At 40.1% G+C, this 16,778-nt stretch overlaps 1 protein-coding gene across 1 annotated transcript; it reads left to right on the forward strand.

Moving 5' to 3' along the window:
* Positions 1-2,029: 2,029 nt before the first annotated feature.
* Positions 2,030-3,589, forward strand: LOC109178958. The gene is made up of 2 exons (XM_019328506.1): positions 2,030-2,780; positions 2,964-3,589. The coding sequence occupies exons 1-2, from the start codon at positions 2,030-2,032 to the stop codon at positions 3,587-3,589; spliced, it is 1,377 nt and encodes a 458-aa protein (XP_019184051.1).
* Positions 3,590-16,778: the final 13,189 nt, after the last annotated feature.

Here is a 16,778-nt window from a genome sequence, read left to right on the forward strand (position 1 = left end):
GCAAATAATTGTCCAGTTACCCTTGCGATGCAATGATAAATTTTTTTTATTATATATTTAGATAATAAAATTAAAGAAATCATTATCAATTCTAATATTTGAAAGTGTACATTTATTTGCAATTATATTTAAAAAATCGATATGTAATATCATTTATGTAGTTATACTATTAATAAAATAAATATGGAAAAAAAGGAGAAATAATTTAATTATAATTATTATAAAAAATAAATTCAACGACCATGTTTAGCTTAATTACCATAATAATTATTAGCCAATTATACCAGTATCTAGACAATTATACTTTTATACCTTAAGTATATTCATTTTCACTATACTGTCTTTACTTTTTTCCTCCTTCTCCATATCTTAATGAATTAATTGTAATTATTATAAAAAAAAATATAACGACCCATGTTTAATTATAACTATACTAATATCCATGTAATTATTAGCTTAATTAACATAATAATTATTAGTAATTATACTAATATCGGTCCAATTAATTCCTTAACTATCATAATAATTATAGGTAATTATACTAATATTGTGCAGTTATACTTTTATACCTTTAGTATAATATATATATATATATATATATATATATATATATATATATATATATATATATATATATATATATATATATATATACGGATTACCATAAAATTACCAAAGTAATTACATGGAAGAATATGAATGATAATTTATTGTGTTCTCATAGTATTATACTTTAAGTATATAAAAATATGAGTTTGTTAGGAACCTTGTATTAGGATTTTAATGATACCAATGTAAAGTAGAAATTAGACCCCTAACTATTTACTTTTTCGATTGCTACTTTCGTCCTAGACGAGAGTTGCCATAACTCTCATGTAATTCGTGTTAAGCTAGACAAACACACGAAAATGAGTTATGTCTAGATGATAGGGTCTCCAAGACGAAAGAAGACACAAGGCATGATGAACAGCAACGAGAATTAATCAGGAGCTGTCAACTATCTCGAAAGGACAGATTTATTAAAGACAATTCTCACCAAGCATTCTTTCTCTTCAACAACGAGAAGAATGTTCTGTATGTCTGATTTGACAACATCCTAGGAACATAAGGGCCTCAACTTGTGGGACACGTTTACCAAGGAGCATTAAATGAAGATGTACCATCTCCTGAAGCTAAAGGACAAAACCCTAATGCAATCCATACCTTCAATGGCTACATGGTACAACCTCATTAATGAAGCATTTAATGCATGAAGCTCCCCGGTCCTTATCCACTGGATAAAAGGTTCGAAATTTCATCTCCCTCCAATGGATGAATTTTCATCACCTATATAAACCCACCTTCATCAACTAAGAAGGTGCTGGTTCCTTTCACTCGATCTATATACTTGCAAAAGCTCTTAAACACTCTCAGTTCTCTCAAGCTTTTGTGAACCAGTGTTAAGGTGCTAAGATATTTGAAGAAGTTCATTGATTATCATCTTACACCTTAAGGAAGTCTTGCCATTTGTACGAAGAAATCATCTCACACAATCAAGACTTCATCAAGTTGGAGAAATCAGAAATCATTTTCTACCAACCTCAACTCTGAAGAAGAAGTTGATAGAGGCGGAGTAAACTCGAGGAGTTGAAAAACTTACGAAGGCTGTCCAGCTTAGTGATCAAGGAAGTCTTTGTGTAATTGTACTAACGAGTGATAGTGCAATCCTTCCATAAGTTGTGGAAGAAGAGTGGAGTAGGCAACGTTAGCCGAACCACTATAAAATCTCTTGTCTCGTTATCTCTTTACTTTCGCATTTCATTTATGCCAAAACACCGAAAGGTGATTTTTGGGGTAAAACACGAAAAGAGTCTATTCACCCCCCCCCCCCCCCCCCCTCTAGACTCTCACTACACTCTATCGGGACCAACAAGTGGTATCAGAGCCAAATACCTTGAACGGTAAAGGCTTTGCTTTTACTGCCTGGTAGATCCCCTATCAAAATTTTGAAAATTTGCATATTTTTCGGCTCTGCACGAATTTTTGCAAAATGGAAAAGGATCATGCTAATCGCTCTAAGCAACTTGTTTTTAGTCTTGCTAAATTTGATGACTGGAAGATAAGAATGCAGGCACTCCTCTGCTCCATACATGACGAAATGTGGGACGTCATAACAACTGGACCAATTACGGTTATAATGACGAATACACAAGCAGCAGCTCAAGGAGCCGGTGCTGAACAAATGATACCAAAGCCAAAAGATTCATACACCTCGGAAGAAAGGACAAGAGCAAACATGGATAACGTAGCACGGAATATCCTCTACAACTCCCTTGATGACTCCTTGTTCCCAAGAGTCCGAAAGTGCAAGAATGCCATGGAAATATGGAATGTTCTAATGGAACTAGGAGAAGGGGATGAGCAGGAGAAAGACAACAAGCTGACTGTAGCTATGAAGAAGTTTGAAGATTTCAAAATGCTCCCAAATGAGACAATCATGGACATGGAGCTAAGATTCACCAGACTCATGGGAGATCTGACAGATCTCGGGAAGGAACTGACAGAGAAAGAAAGGAATCTGAAGATTCTTCGTAGCCTGCCAAAATCTTGGGAGATGAAGGTCATTGCACTGAGGGACAATCGAGACATGAAAACAACGAGCACGACCAAGATCTTTAGTGATCTCAAAGCATATGAGTTTGAACATGAACCGAAAGATACCGAAGAATCAGAAGCAAGAAATATCGCTCTCGTGGCCAACCAGTCAGCATCAACATCCAACAGGTCGAAATCTAACTCTTGTGCTTTTTTAACTGATGAACAATATGCACTATTTGTCAGGAAAATGAAAAGGTACATGAGGAAGAACAACTTTCAAGATTCTCATCGTTCGGGCCACCGAAAGCAACACGAAAGTTCTCTTCAAACCTCAAAGGCAGAAACCTCGGACTCGCAACTGCTGTGCTACAATTGTCGAAAACCAGGGCACTTCAAGGCCAATTGTCCTCATCCAATAGTGAGGAAGCATCAAGATAGTAACACCACCAAAAGCCCATCCAAGGAGACTGGACAAAGATACAAAAGAAATGACAAGCCAGAATCATCAGGCTCCAGAAACGAGAGAAGAAGGAAGGCAATGGTAGTGAACGAAACCTCTGACACAGTTGTGAACGAAAGTAGCTCCTCAAGCTCGAGTTCAGACGACGAAAGTTCTGAAGAAGAAAAAGGACTCCTATGCCTTCTCAGTCAGGAATCAGAAGATCTATGCCTTATGGCTGACGAAGATGAGGTAAACTCTCATTCATCTTCTTGTTATTCAGCTGAGTCAAGCTCTGTAGGAAGTCAAATCTCCAATGAATCAGTTACCGAAATGATGAGGAGATTCAAAGTGATAAATAGCACATACTCCAAACTTAAGGAGGAGAACTCTCGGCTCATGATTAGCTACAATGCGCTAAGGCAAGTTCGAATTGAGAACATTATGCTAGCCATTGCTAAGGAGCAACTTGAGAAAAATGTTCTCGCTCTGAAGGAGCATGCACATCAAGAGAAAGGAGAGAGCAAGAATTGCTTGAAGTCTTGGACAAATTCAATAATTCATCCAATCTAATGGATCGAATGATGAATGACTCCAGACTGCCCGGAGAAAGAACTGGAATTGGTTTTGACCCCAGCTCCTCCTCACAAACCTGCTTGAACAAATCCACAAATGCATATTCACACGAAGGCTTTCAAGCTGCATTTGTTCAAGGACCAACCCAGGTGTCTGAGCCAATGACGAAAGTTAACAATGATGCCATACCACAATCAACAAGCTTACCGAAAGGAAAGGCTGTACAACGAATTGTGGATCCTCGAAATGAAAAATCTTACAAAGGCAATCCTAGACAAAAATATGTCAAAAGGAATGGACCAAATGGAAATAGACAGAATCTACACCATAAGAAAGGTCAGCCTGCTAAGAATATTCAATCAAGGAAAAGGCCTAATGTTGACCAGAGGCAATATCGTCCTAAAACAACACGAGATAGTCCTGATCAAGGAAACCCAAAAAATGGACGAATCAGACAACCCGAAAGATCCTTCATAAGATCTGGGTATGGCAATGGATGGACTGAGCCATCAGAAGAAGATTGGTATGATTACCCAGAACCTCTGACTAAAGTAGAACTACAAAGGATTCATCTGCGTAAACAAACCAATCATCTCAAGCATTATGAAAATCCTCCTCAGGAATATCTTCGCAAAAGATATAATGCTAAAGTCTTTGCCAGCATACATTATGATTATCGCACATTTAATGGGTATAGAGGACCAAGGATGAGTCGTGGACACTCTAGGTTGATGTGGGTTCCAAAGTTGACAGCTAACCCTCAAGGACCCGAAATTCAAGGGGTACCTAAAAACATATAATCTTTGCTGTAGGAAAAACAAGTCATATGGTATGTTGACAGTGGATGCTCAAGACATATGACTGGTGATAAAACAATGCTGAGCAACTTCGTAGAAGTAGATGGACCTAAAGTTATCTTTGGAGGAGAAAACAGTGGCAAAACTCGTGGAAAGGGGGACATCATCAAAAAGGGAATAACTATACAAGATGTGTCTTATGTTGAAGGACTAGAGTTCAACCTTCTAAGCACGAGTCAATTCTGTGACAAAGGATATAAAGTTGAATTTTCCAAGGACGGGTGTAAAATCGTGAACACGAAGAATGGCGAAACAGCTTTAACTGGCCAACGAAAGAAGAACGTGTACGTAATATCGTTAATTTCTTCTAACGCTAACATTTGTTTTGTGGCCAAAAGCAGTGAGATCTTAATCAAGAATGGCACAATAAACTTAGCCATCTGAACCTAAAGACAATCAGCAAGCTCGCCAAAAGAAATCTTGTAAGAGGTCTGCCCGAAGAAACATACATGAAAGGTAAAATATGTGAGGCAACAAAACACCATATGAACTATGGAAAGGTAAAATACCTAGTATTGGTTATTTTCATGTCTTTGGTTGCAGGTGTTTCATACACAACAACGGAAAGAGTCATTTAAGGACCTTTGACGAAAGAGCTGATGAAGGACTGTTCATGGGATATTCCTCAGTAAGCAAAGCTTTCAGAGTTCTAAATAAGCGAACGATGGTAATTGAGGAATCCATTCATGTTAAATTTGATGAACAATCTGAGAAAAATCCATCCGACATCAAAACGTCAAATAATTCAAGTCAAAACCCTCAGCTACGTGTCGATGAAGAAATTTCAGACGAAGAAGATATACTATCGTCCTACACTAAATATCAGCTAAAGGTTTTTGAACCCGAACCTACAACTCAAGAAAAGGTCACAACTCAACAAAACAATCCTGTCAGTACCACAACATCTGAACCAATGATCTATATTGATCTACCATACATTCCTGAAATGGATGTTCAAAATCAACAAAACGCATTTGAACCAGATCTTAGATGGTTAAGAGATCACCCACCAGAACAAGTGATTGGAAATATACAAGAAGGTGTGAGAACAAGAGCCTCTTTGCATGAAATCATGATGGCATGTTTCCTATCTCAAATGGAACCTAAATCCATAGAAGAAGCCTTAAATGATCCCGACTGGGTAATAGCAATGCAGGAAGAACTCCATCAGTTTGAACGAAATGAAGTATGGGAACTTGTGTCGAGACCAACCCATCAGAATGTCATAGGAACAAAATGGGTCTTCAGGAACAAAATGAGTGAAGATGGGCTCATTGTTAAGAACAAAGCTCGTCTCGTAGCTAAGGGGTATTGTCAAGAAGAAGGAATTGATTTTGATGAAACCTTCGCCCCCGTAGCCAGACTGGAGGCCATACGAATATTTTTGGCCTTTGCAGCTCATAAAAACTTCAGAGTCTATCAAATGGATGTCTAGAGTGCTTTCTTAAATGGACTTCTAGAAGAGGAAGTATATGTTGAGCAACCACCTGGCTTTGCAATTGATAATGAGCATGAAAAGGTCTATCATCTCAAAAAGGCTCTTTATGGATTAAAACAAGCTCCACGGGCTTGGTATGATACACTCTCACACTTTCTCATAAATTGTGGTTTTATGAAAGGAGCCGTGGACAAAACACTCTTTCGTATCAAAGACAATGATCACATTCTTCTTGTACAAATCTACGTTGATGACATTATTTTCGGGAGCACGAACCCTGAGCTATGTAAAAAGTTCTCAACACTCATGCAAGGCAAGTTTGAAATGAGCATGATGGGAGAACTCAACTACTTTCTGGGATTGCAAGTAAAGCAATGCTCAGATGGAATCTTTATAAGTCAAGCCAAATACACTAAGGATCTAATTCGAAAATTTGGCATTGATGGGAAAACATCTGTTAAAATTCCTATGAGCACATCTCTTAGAATGGATATTGACAACGAAGGAAAAGATGTGGATCAGAAAAACTTTCGTGGCATTATCAGTTCTCTTCTATACCTAACAGCAAGCAGGCCTGACATTTCGTTTGCTGTTGGTGTATGTGCACGATTTCAAGCGAAACCAAAAGAAAGCCACTTAAGTGCCACTAAAAAGATCTTAAGATACCTTAAGGGGACACAAAGTGTTGGACTTTGGTACCCAAAAGGAGGATCTTTCGATCTTGTTGGCTATTCAGATGCCGACTTTGCAGGATGCCGAATCGATAGAAAAAGCACCTCAGGAACCTGCCAGTTCCTAGGGGGAAGACTCGTGTCATGGTTCAGCAAGAAATAACATTCTATTGCCACTAGTATGGCTGAAGCCGAATACATGGCGGCTGGGAGCTGCTGTGCTCAAATTTTATGGATGACACATCAATTGAAAGATTATGGTATTAATGCACGAGAAGTAAGCATCAAATGCGATAACACGAGTGCAATTGCCATTACACATAATCCCGTTTTACATTCACGAACTAAGCATATTGATATCAAATATCATTTTATTCGTGATCATGTCGAGAGGAAAGATATATCTCTTGAGTATGTTAACACTGATGATCAACTTGCAGACATACTCACGAAACCCTTAAGTGAAGCAAGATTCTCCTCTTTAAGGAATGAAATTGGAATGATTGAAATGACATAAAGAATGAGAATCAAATCTGCAAAGATTCTCCTTTTTCGATTTTCAAAAGATTTGATCCATCTTCACACGCAAAGATCTCTATAAAATGAGGTACATGACAAAATTAAGCCTTCACAACTAACAAATTTTTTAGTGTTTGTCTTTGTGTGCAGACATGAGTACAGGAAGCGAGAGAACAATCACTGAGGTACAAGAGGAGAAAAGCGAAATCTTCAATGATCCACTTGTGACCAAGAAGGAGTTAAACAAATTTCTTGAACATTCTCAATACATACAGAGCATTCTCCGTGACTCAATGGAAAATGAGTCAAGGGAATCATTCCACTCTGTTGGCAACCGTATAGCGTATGTCAAGGAAGACGGTGTGCTAGAACGAAGTGATAGCTTTGACTACTCACCCTCGAGCACCCCTCCTAAGATGTCATCTCCTCTCAAATCCACCACAAGCAGCAAGAAAAAGAAGGCCTAAATGAAACTATTGGGCCACAGTGATAAGTTGTGATGTTGTTATCTTCAAAATGATGTGTTTCTCTAATAAATAACGTTATCTTTCTACTTATCTCTGATAGCGTGACTAACACGAAACGTGAATCAGTGTCTAAAATATTTTAACATGTTCTACACGCTAACGTTGCCTATAAATTGATCTCTCCACGGTAAGTCTCTAGCAAAAGAAAAGCTTGCAGGTAAGGATAAGAGTAAAGAGAAAATGGATGAAGCTGAGACTCGAGCTATCCATCATCTTCAAGAAGCAGGGAAACTGACTAATGCTCCAATAACAAGGATAGTAGAAGTTGGTGATAAGGTCCACGTAACGTTCACTATGCCTAACTCGGCCACTCCAAACGATGAAGCCGAAAGAAGGGCTATTCGTCTAAACCATCTTCTCCAGGAAGCAAGTTTGCCCAATGCTACCATTATCAAGCTGGAGGAAGACGGTGAAAGGGTCAATGTGACATACTCCATGCCCAACACAGCAAATCTTAAGGAAAAAGAGACACTGGACAACATTGTCAATGAATCTCAGGCGAAGAAGGCATATTGCTTGGATCAAGCCAAACGGCTTGCCAATGAAAGGATAATGATGATGAAGAGCGTTAACAAGTGCTCAACAAATCCACCTAACTTTCGTTGGTACCCTATCCCTGAAGTTCCACAACAAAGTGATCAATCCTACGAGGACTTCACCTTGGTTCACTCTCAGTCACCTATCAACCCGAACATGCCTACCCTCACACTTGAGGAACTAGACGAATATTCAAACAGGGCCAATCTGAATGATGTGACTGATGAGTTAACTCGCCTGGAACTTCACGTGCCCTATCGCTTTATCTGAATAATATTTGTCTTATCTGTACGGTTTGGAGTACCTCTGCACGATTCTCTTCAATGAAAACTTTTAATTATTGTTGTCCTTACTAATTGCTCTCCTAACCTTGATTCTGTTATGTCAGATTATCTCTTTTCGGATCAAAGATGGAACATGTCTTAAAATATTATCTTATTAATAACGATGAAGACATGAGTTTAATGTTATTTGACTCTTCAAGAACCATGGATTTTCCTTATGGATTACCGTTAGAAAAAGCACTTCATCTTGAATGGCTATAAAAGGAGAACATTGGATATGCTCAAATTGCATCCATCTCTTCTAAAATGGCTCCTAAAGTCTCAATCACCAAAAAGGTGTCAAGAAAGACCCGAGGTCATCCAGAAGAGGATGAACAAGGCATTCACATTCCTGGAAATAATCCTATCAATCCTCTAAACATTTCATCCGACTCTGAAATCGAGGACTTTGATGAATTCATCAAGAGAGATGCTGATGAAGATGCAAGATCTTTCGATCCTAATGAGGAACCCCCTCTAATTGTTAAAAAGGGGTTCTTGACATTGGAAGCATGGAACAATATTACTATGGATAGAGATCTCAGGGATTTCTATCGACATTATGATTGCAAATCTGCATTTGTGGGGTATGTGGAAGGAGATTCTGATGAAGAGATGCATCCTAATGATGGACCGATGCGCCCAAAAGCTTCTACATCAAAGAAAAATTCTAAAGTCACCAAGGGAGAAACCAGTAACACGAAGAAAGGAAAGGGAAAGAAATGAAATCCCCTGTGTCCTGTGTTTAAATATTGTTCTCTAGCTATACATTTCTGTTCATCCATGTTTCGTGATTTGTCTCTGAATTAATGAAGGTCTTCTGTTATAAATCTCTGGCTACCTGACATTCACACATCTTGAAATCATATCTCTGACTCTGAAATTATGACAGTCTTGAAAATGCTCATTCAAAGTCTTCTACACCATTAATGGTCGGTTGAAGAAATACATGGTCATTGATTACAACATTGAATGCTGAGAGCAGTTTCACAACGCTATCTCTTCTCAATCTGCCTATAAAAAGGGAATTATATCTTATGGTTCTCTACCATTCTCATCCTCCCAAATGGCTCCCAAAAAGCCCTTCACAAAGGGAGATTCCAGCAAGCTCCGTGAAATCGCAAGGCAAATAAGACAAGAGCAAGAAGACTTGTATCCAGGCAATAGCCTTCAAGCACCATTGGAAATCTCATCTGATACTGAGGAATCATCCTTGTATGATGATATGGCTGGGTTCATTGTTGAAGAGCCTCAGGAAGAAAACTATTCAAAAGGAACTGACCCTCCACAGGCAACCTCTGAGGATCCCAGCAAGTACTACGATCCAGACTACATGACCTATCTGAAGCAAGAAGACGGAAAAGAGGCAAAGGCTAAGGGGGAAGAACTTGAATCATCTCCGGGTTCCAACTATCCTCGTACCGGAAAATGGTACAAGCGTATGTGGGGAGATCTGAAGAAGGCAAAAGCTGAAGCATCTGAGGTCAAGAAAATTGAGAGAAAGAAAAACTAATCCTTCGGATTATGTATTTTATGCTATGTACTACTATCTCTCACTTTTATGCATAATAAAATCTCGTCTCTTTGTTTTTATTAAAAGAAGTGAACGAAACTTTACTTGTCTCGTTCACATCTATCTGAGGATGTCCCGAATCAAAGATAACCTATTGAAAATGAATTCTTTCGGGACACATCTTTAAAGACAAGCGGCTCTCTGTCCTATGGATTCTCTTACTAATAATGAAATCCGAAAGAAACTCTGTAAGATCGCTCGAAAGGAGAATCTCTTGGGAAATGTATTCTCTTAAGATGATAAGATATTTGTTTGACTTTATTTGCCTTACAAATCTTGCATTATGACAAATTAATCCTCCTTTGGGTTAGAACCGTGCTTGACAAGACTCATTTGTCTCTGTCTCATTTGAATCGTCAAATAGTTCATTATGGGGATCGTGTGGCCGAGAAATATGGTCCACTACCCCACCATGACTGACACATGAATTGACGTGCATTAAATGCACCCAGAGATACTCGAGTGCTTTTCTCTCTCCGCAGTAAATATGGAATGATCAAATTTGATCTGCACACGATCTTATCACTCCCCCATGCTCTGATCAGTTACCATATGCAGAAGAGGAGGCGGTTAATCTTTTGAAATTCCACTAACACACCTTCACATGGGTTACCCATATTCAGTTACCCGGAACTACATAAAACCCTACTTAAATCCTCTTCGCATCATACCTTGTCATTTTCATCTTCTCCCAAAACAAAACTACTAGCCTTACTCTCTCAGACGCTCTACAATGGCAGAAAATACACAAGCTACATCATCTGAGAAAGAACCAGAAAACCCTTCTACCTTGGAAATCCCAAGATTTCCAACCGAAAACATGCGATTTATTGAATCCAGAGTTCCGTTTATTGTTGGAGGCAGCATGTGGGATGCCCATGGATTTTTCGAGTACGTGTTGGATCGAAAATTTGGCGAAGATATCGTTCGGTTGCTCATGGAATCCGGTTTGTACAGGTTCATTACACATCTCTACACCATATGGTATCCCATCGATGTAACGCAATTCTACATGAATGCATCCATATCCACCGACTCCCTAACCATCTCTTCCAGAGTCCACAATCATCTAGTGGTTCTCACCTAGGAAGATACAGATGATGTCTACAAAGCACTACGTCTTGAAGAAATAAGACGAGTATTCTCCTACAAGATGACCAATCGCACTCTTCGAAAAGACAAAGCTCCAATCTACATTGAACTTAACAAACAACCGTTGGATCCAACTTTTGAAGAAGAAATGAAGCAACTTCGATATGCCTTGCTGCTATCGAAAGTCAAAACCACGTTAGAGAAAGAACATCAGAATGATCCGAACTGCAATGTCAGTGGCTCAAAAGATGAGCATGGACGAGAAATTGAGGAAGACGAAAGTAATGAGGAAGATGAAGATAATGCTGACGATGATGTCGAAGATGCAGATGATGAGCATGATGATGATGATGACGATGACAATGATGATAATCTGGGCAATGCAAGATTCCAAGGAGATGATCCGGCCTATGACAGCGATCCAATATTAATCGGCCCTGATTATGATACCTTTCCTCAAAGATCTCCTCTTAGAAAGTTGCCCTCTGACAGTGATGACACGAACGAAGCTTCACACCAAGCCCAACAGATTTCAAATGAACATCCCGAAGATATGTCTCGTGCAATTGTACCGCATATTCCACCCATGGACGAGACTCCAATCAAGCGTGAAGAAGCAACTGAGGGAAAAATGGAAGCCTCACCTATCCTCCTCAGCTCAGCAAGTGGTGGAAAAAGAGAAGCACCACCTCAAGATGAACACATGGACACGTCACAAACAAACATTGAAGAAGACTCACCTCCAGAGTCCCCACGGACCATCATGAACCAAATGAGGGAAACTGTTCATACAGCCGAGAACATTCACTTGCAATATTTAGTTCTTCGGCAAAAAAGACACGAAAGTGCTGGATGACTTATGCAAGAAGGTAGATCTCCTGATGGCTGCACAATCTCAATCTCGATCTCCACCTCCAGAATAGCCTCAACCACCTCAACAAACTCAATCTGATCGACAGTTCCTTGAGAGGATTGCAAAAACGCTTCATGAGCTTAATACCTCAGTTAACAAAATTGCACGTCAGCAACACGAATTCAAGCACTCTCACTTTAGTCTCAAAGAACGTGTTGATTTGGCATGCATAAAGATCGACACCTCACAAGATAATTCCTACCAACTGGGAGAATATGCTCTTCAGATTCTTAGATATACCCAGGACATATTGGTTGCAGTGAGTAAGCTTTCGACTATTCCTCCTACCACCTGTGCCGATGATGCCAAAAAGGGGGAAAAGAGAGACAATGATGACAGGGATAAGGATGGCGATCATCTGAAAGATAACACGAAAGATCCCTCTCCAAAATAAACTCCAATAGCACGACACTCTCCTTCTCGGACACCAAGAGACTCTGGCCGAAGAATCACAAATCCGTCCTATCCAACATCCAGGTCTCGTGGTCACCATTTCTCACAGCGAAGATACCATGGACGATATCAATCCAGATCACTCAAGCCTCGCCAATATTTTGGTTCTGAAGCCAAGTACATCTTCACAGGCCTCTCCAAGAGAGAACAGACGAATCTAAGGCCGAGACCCATGAAGAACAACAAAGTAACTATGGATGGCATAGGGAACTTTGTGGATTTTGTACCCTATGAAGAAGGAAGTGGTAAACGTTTTGAGGGTTGCAACGTTCCTGCCTGGCTCAAGACAAAGGACAATCATACAAGACAAGATCACATAAGCACCCAAAACGAAAGGATCAAAAGAGAAAACAGAGATTTATGGAAGAAACATGAAGAAAAAGTCAAAAGAAGAGAGGATGAAGCAAAGGAAAGAGAAAGAATAAAGAAGCTGATTGAAGACCTCTCAAATGTAACCAAAGACTCTCCACAAGGTGTCATTCACAATGCAGCTTTCAAAGTGCACACTGAGTCGGGAAAGAGCTATCAAGAAGGAATGAACTCGTTTGAACTGATCTCGTGGTGGAAAGCAGGAATAGTCGAAGGAAGAAACATTCGTGAAGCCTACAACAACTACAAAAGTCTGAACATCAAAGGAAAACATGAAGATCTTGTCAAGACAAATCCGATAAAGGTCTTCAGAAAAAGGATTAATGAAGAAATCGACTTCACCAGAATGCTCAAACAACATAAGGAAAGGGATGACCGTGAACATGAGGAAGCTGAACAACAGAAGTCAAAACTCTTGGAATTGTAAGATATCCTTTCGTTCTGCTTTCATTATAAAATTTTTGTAATTTGCACCATCTTAATATGAAACTCTCGTTGTCACACATCTCGTGATACTTGTCTGAGTTATCTGTCCTTGTCTTATTTATTAATGCTTTCATCCTAGAAAAGACTTATACACTCCTTGTTTTGTGGCCTGTGTGCCAGTTTAGTTGTACCCTTTTGAGACTATGGGTTTAGATGTAAACATTGCAGATGTTGCCGTAGCGTTTATCCTTTTGGTGAACGTGGCATAACACCCCATGTTTCGGATTATGTTTATCTAGTTATCTTTCAGTCTTCCGCTGTGTTTGTTGTTTAGCTCAGTTATCTGCATGTTTAAAGCTTTTAAATAGCTTGTTTTTAGGGGTGTTACATTCGTGGTGTGGCCGGATGTAACACCCCGAAATTTCAAAAACTTTTGAAACTATATAACAAAGGTAATGATCGTAAATCCAAAACATAATACAAAGAGTACGGGGTGTTATGCCACACCCGAGCTAGAGAACTCAGGTGCACAGGCTAAATTCTAAAACCTCAATCAGTGTCAATACAAAATCATGGCACGCAGGCCGAAAGGGAAAACTATCTAATCTACGCCCCAAGCTTCTAGCGCGCTCCAGTGATCTACTCGTCTGTGCTTGAAAGCCAAATATATCTGTTCAGCGAGAGATGCTGGTAACCCACTCCAACGCGTTGAAATACAATACATATAGATATATACATAGTTATACGAAAAACCATTTTGAAGCATGAAGATATACCCTAAGAGACTCTAGCTTTCAAAACAGGGAATAGACTCAACAGATAGGGCTTAGCACAGACAACGGGCATAATCAAGCATAAACAATTCACAAGCATAGGGAAATAGGCAAGGCAGATAAAGATAAGCACAGTTAATATCCATAACCCAACATATACGATTCCCGGTATAAATCCCAAAGTCACCTCCCGAGACACTCATAACAACAACTCATCCATATCTCATCACATAGCACACTTTGTTGGCGCCACAGGACCAATCGCATGCCCATACATGAGGGTCAGCGCATACAGCTCTGACACGGCCGCAGAGCACCCTGCCCCGTATCGCAACACGGAGGGGTCGATCGCAACCGACCGATGAACCGTAGCTCATCATAGTTTGATCACAACCAAACAGTGGAACGCAGCCCAAGAGTATGTCATCTGACCGCAGCCAAGAAATATGAACCGCAGCTCATGTAGAAACGTTTGATCGCAACCAAACGGTGGACCGCAGCCCGAGAGTGTAAATCTGACCGCAGCCAGCTTCTGAACCGCATCTCAGGAATAACCAATCCGATCGCAACCGAATTGGGGTATCATGCACACATAACACATAGCAAGCACATGCAACCCACATTAACACATTGGGGAGGGGAGAAAATGTATAACAAAACCTATGCGTGATCCTTCACATACTAAGAATAATCCTAAGGGGTTCATACTCCTTTCACCTAGGTCAACGGGATACCAATTCAACTAGCTTGCAATATATAAGAATCATACAACCTACGAACGGTACCCGAAATATCAAACTAGACATAGGCACGATAGACGGAGTCCGTTGGGACGCCACGGGGGTCGGGGGAACATCAAACGGGGAAGCCGGAAACCCGAGGTAGGGTATTTTCCAGCGGGTAGCCGGTGAGTGAGGGTTCACCTGCCGGCTGCCCGCTAGTGGCGTGACTCCGGGCAGCGGGTGCCCGGCGGGCAGCTGCCCGCCCGCCGGCGTTGCCCAAATAGGCCGCGGGTAGGTGGCGGGTCCCCTACCCCCCACTGACTCTTTTTCACCAAAAACGCCCCGGGAACCTTTGTGGAACCCGAAACCATGCTTAGACACTTTCAAACGCAATTGATAACACACGTAGACAATTAACGGATCAAAATCAAGAAACATACGGCACATAACCTATCATGATTTTCTAAACATAATCAACACCCAAACATACAAATTCCCACCCAATCTACCAAGAATAATACCATACGAATTCCACGATGTAACCTAGGGTTCTAATTATTTTGAAATCAACAAGAACACAATTCATCTTCTAATATCAAGATTCGGTAGGAATATCATATAAACATCAAGCACGTCATATAATCATCAAGAACATCAAGAACACCATATAATCATCAAGAACTTCTTATCACCAAGATTACGCATGGAATCATAACACCAATTATCAAGATCATTATAACGAATCATCAACACACAAGAATATGGGGGAAATCCTAAGAGGGGAATCATAGCTATGAAAATAGGTTTTGTTGAGACATGGGTTACCTTTTAGCCTTAATTAATTCCTTGGCTATGAAGGGTCTTTCTTGAAGCTTTCTTCTTTCTTGATTTCTCCTAGGGGAATTCTTGGAACTTCTTGTGTGGTAAGGGATTATTGTGGTGGGGGTTCTAGGTGCCTCTTAAGTCCTTATTTATATACCTAGGAGTCCTAATTAGGAACTAATAATATAGGCTTGCTAATTCTATTCCTTTTAGGGCTAGGGGTTGGGTTTTAGGTGTGAGGGCCCACGGACTATGGTGGGCCTTTTCTTAATTAATTATTGTAATTTAATTCTTCCTTCTGGGCAATTGGTTAAATGATTAATCGGTTTTAGGGGTCGTAACACGGGGTGTTACACCAGACGTTTTCCCCTATTTGATGTTTGTCCGTATCCCGTTGTACCCCGTTTGATGTTTATGAGTCTCGTATGATGTTTTGAGTACCCTTCTAGGAATTTGTGTGTAGAGTGTGTCGTTTGTTAATGTGCCTTGATTGTTATTATTGATTACGTGATTGATTGATTGAATGATGATGGGTATCGTGGTCATTGCACAATGATTGATGTGACTGATGATGATGAGATTGTGATTGGTGGAAATGAATTGTTGGCGGAAAGCACAACGAGTGCTCGGTTATCGTGCTAAAGGCACAGATCCCGCCTTAGACTTGCTGGCTAAAGGCTTGGGTCAGGGTATAAGCGTCGCGGTGTCATGTTAGAGTTATATGCGTTGACCCCTTGGTATTAGTGCTAGAGGCACGGACCATGCGAATGACACTTCGGTGCTACCATGTTGGTGGACTTGTTGGCTGTTACAGAGTGGGGCATGTAGTTGCTCCGGTGGAATAAGGGAGGCGATATAAGGGTGGCCTGGAAGTACAGGTTGGAACTGATATAAGGATGGAGATGAGTAAAGGTTGGAACTTGGTAGAAGGTTAGATGATGGATTGTGTTTTTTGATGTTTACTTGCTAATTGGTTGTTATTGAATCTCGTTGTTTGCCTTAAATTGCCATTTATCTGCTTGCCTGTTCATTATACCTTGCATACGTAGGATGTATGTTAGTATCTTTATGTTGATTCGTAATGATAAACCTGTTGCTTGTGTTTAGAGTCTTGATCTGGTTATAAAGCTAGAGTTTGCTTAGGACTATATATGTATTCCAGTTTCAAAAT

The sequence above is a fragment of the Ipomoea nil genome, unplaced genomic scaffold, assembly GCF_001879475.1.
Source record: "Ipomoea nil cultivar Tokyo-kokei standard unplaced genomic scaffold, Asagao_1.1 scaffold0875, whole genome shotgun sequence".
Taxonomy (NCBI): Eukaryota; Viridiplantae; Streptophyta; class Magnoliopsida; order Solanales; family Convolvulaceae; genus Ipomoea; species Ipomoea nil.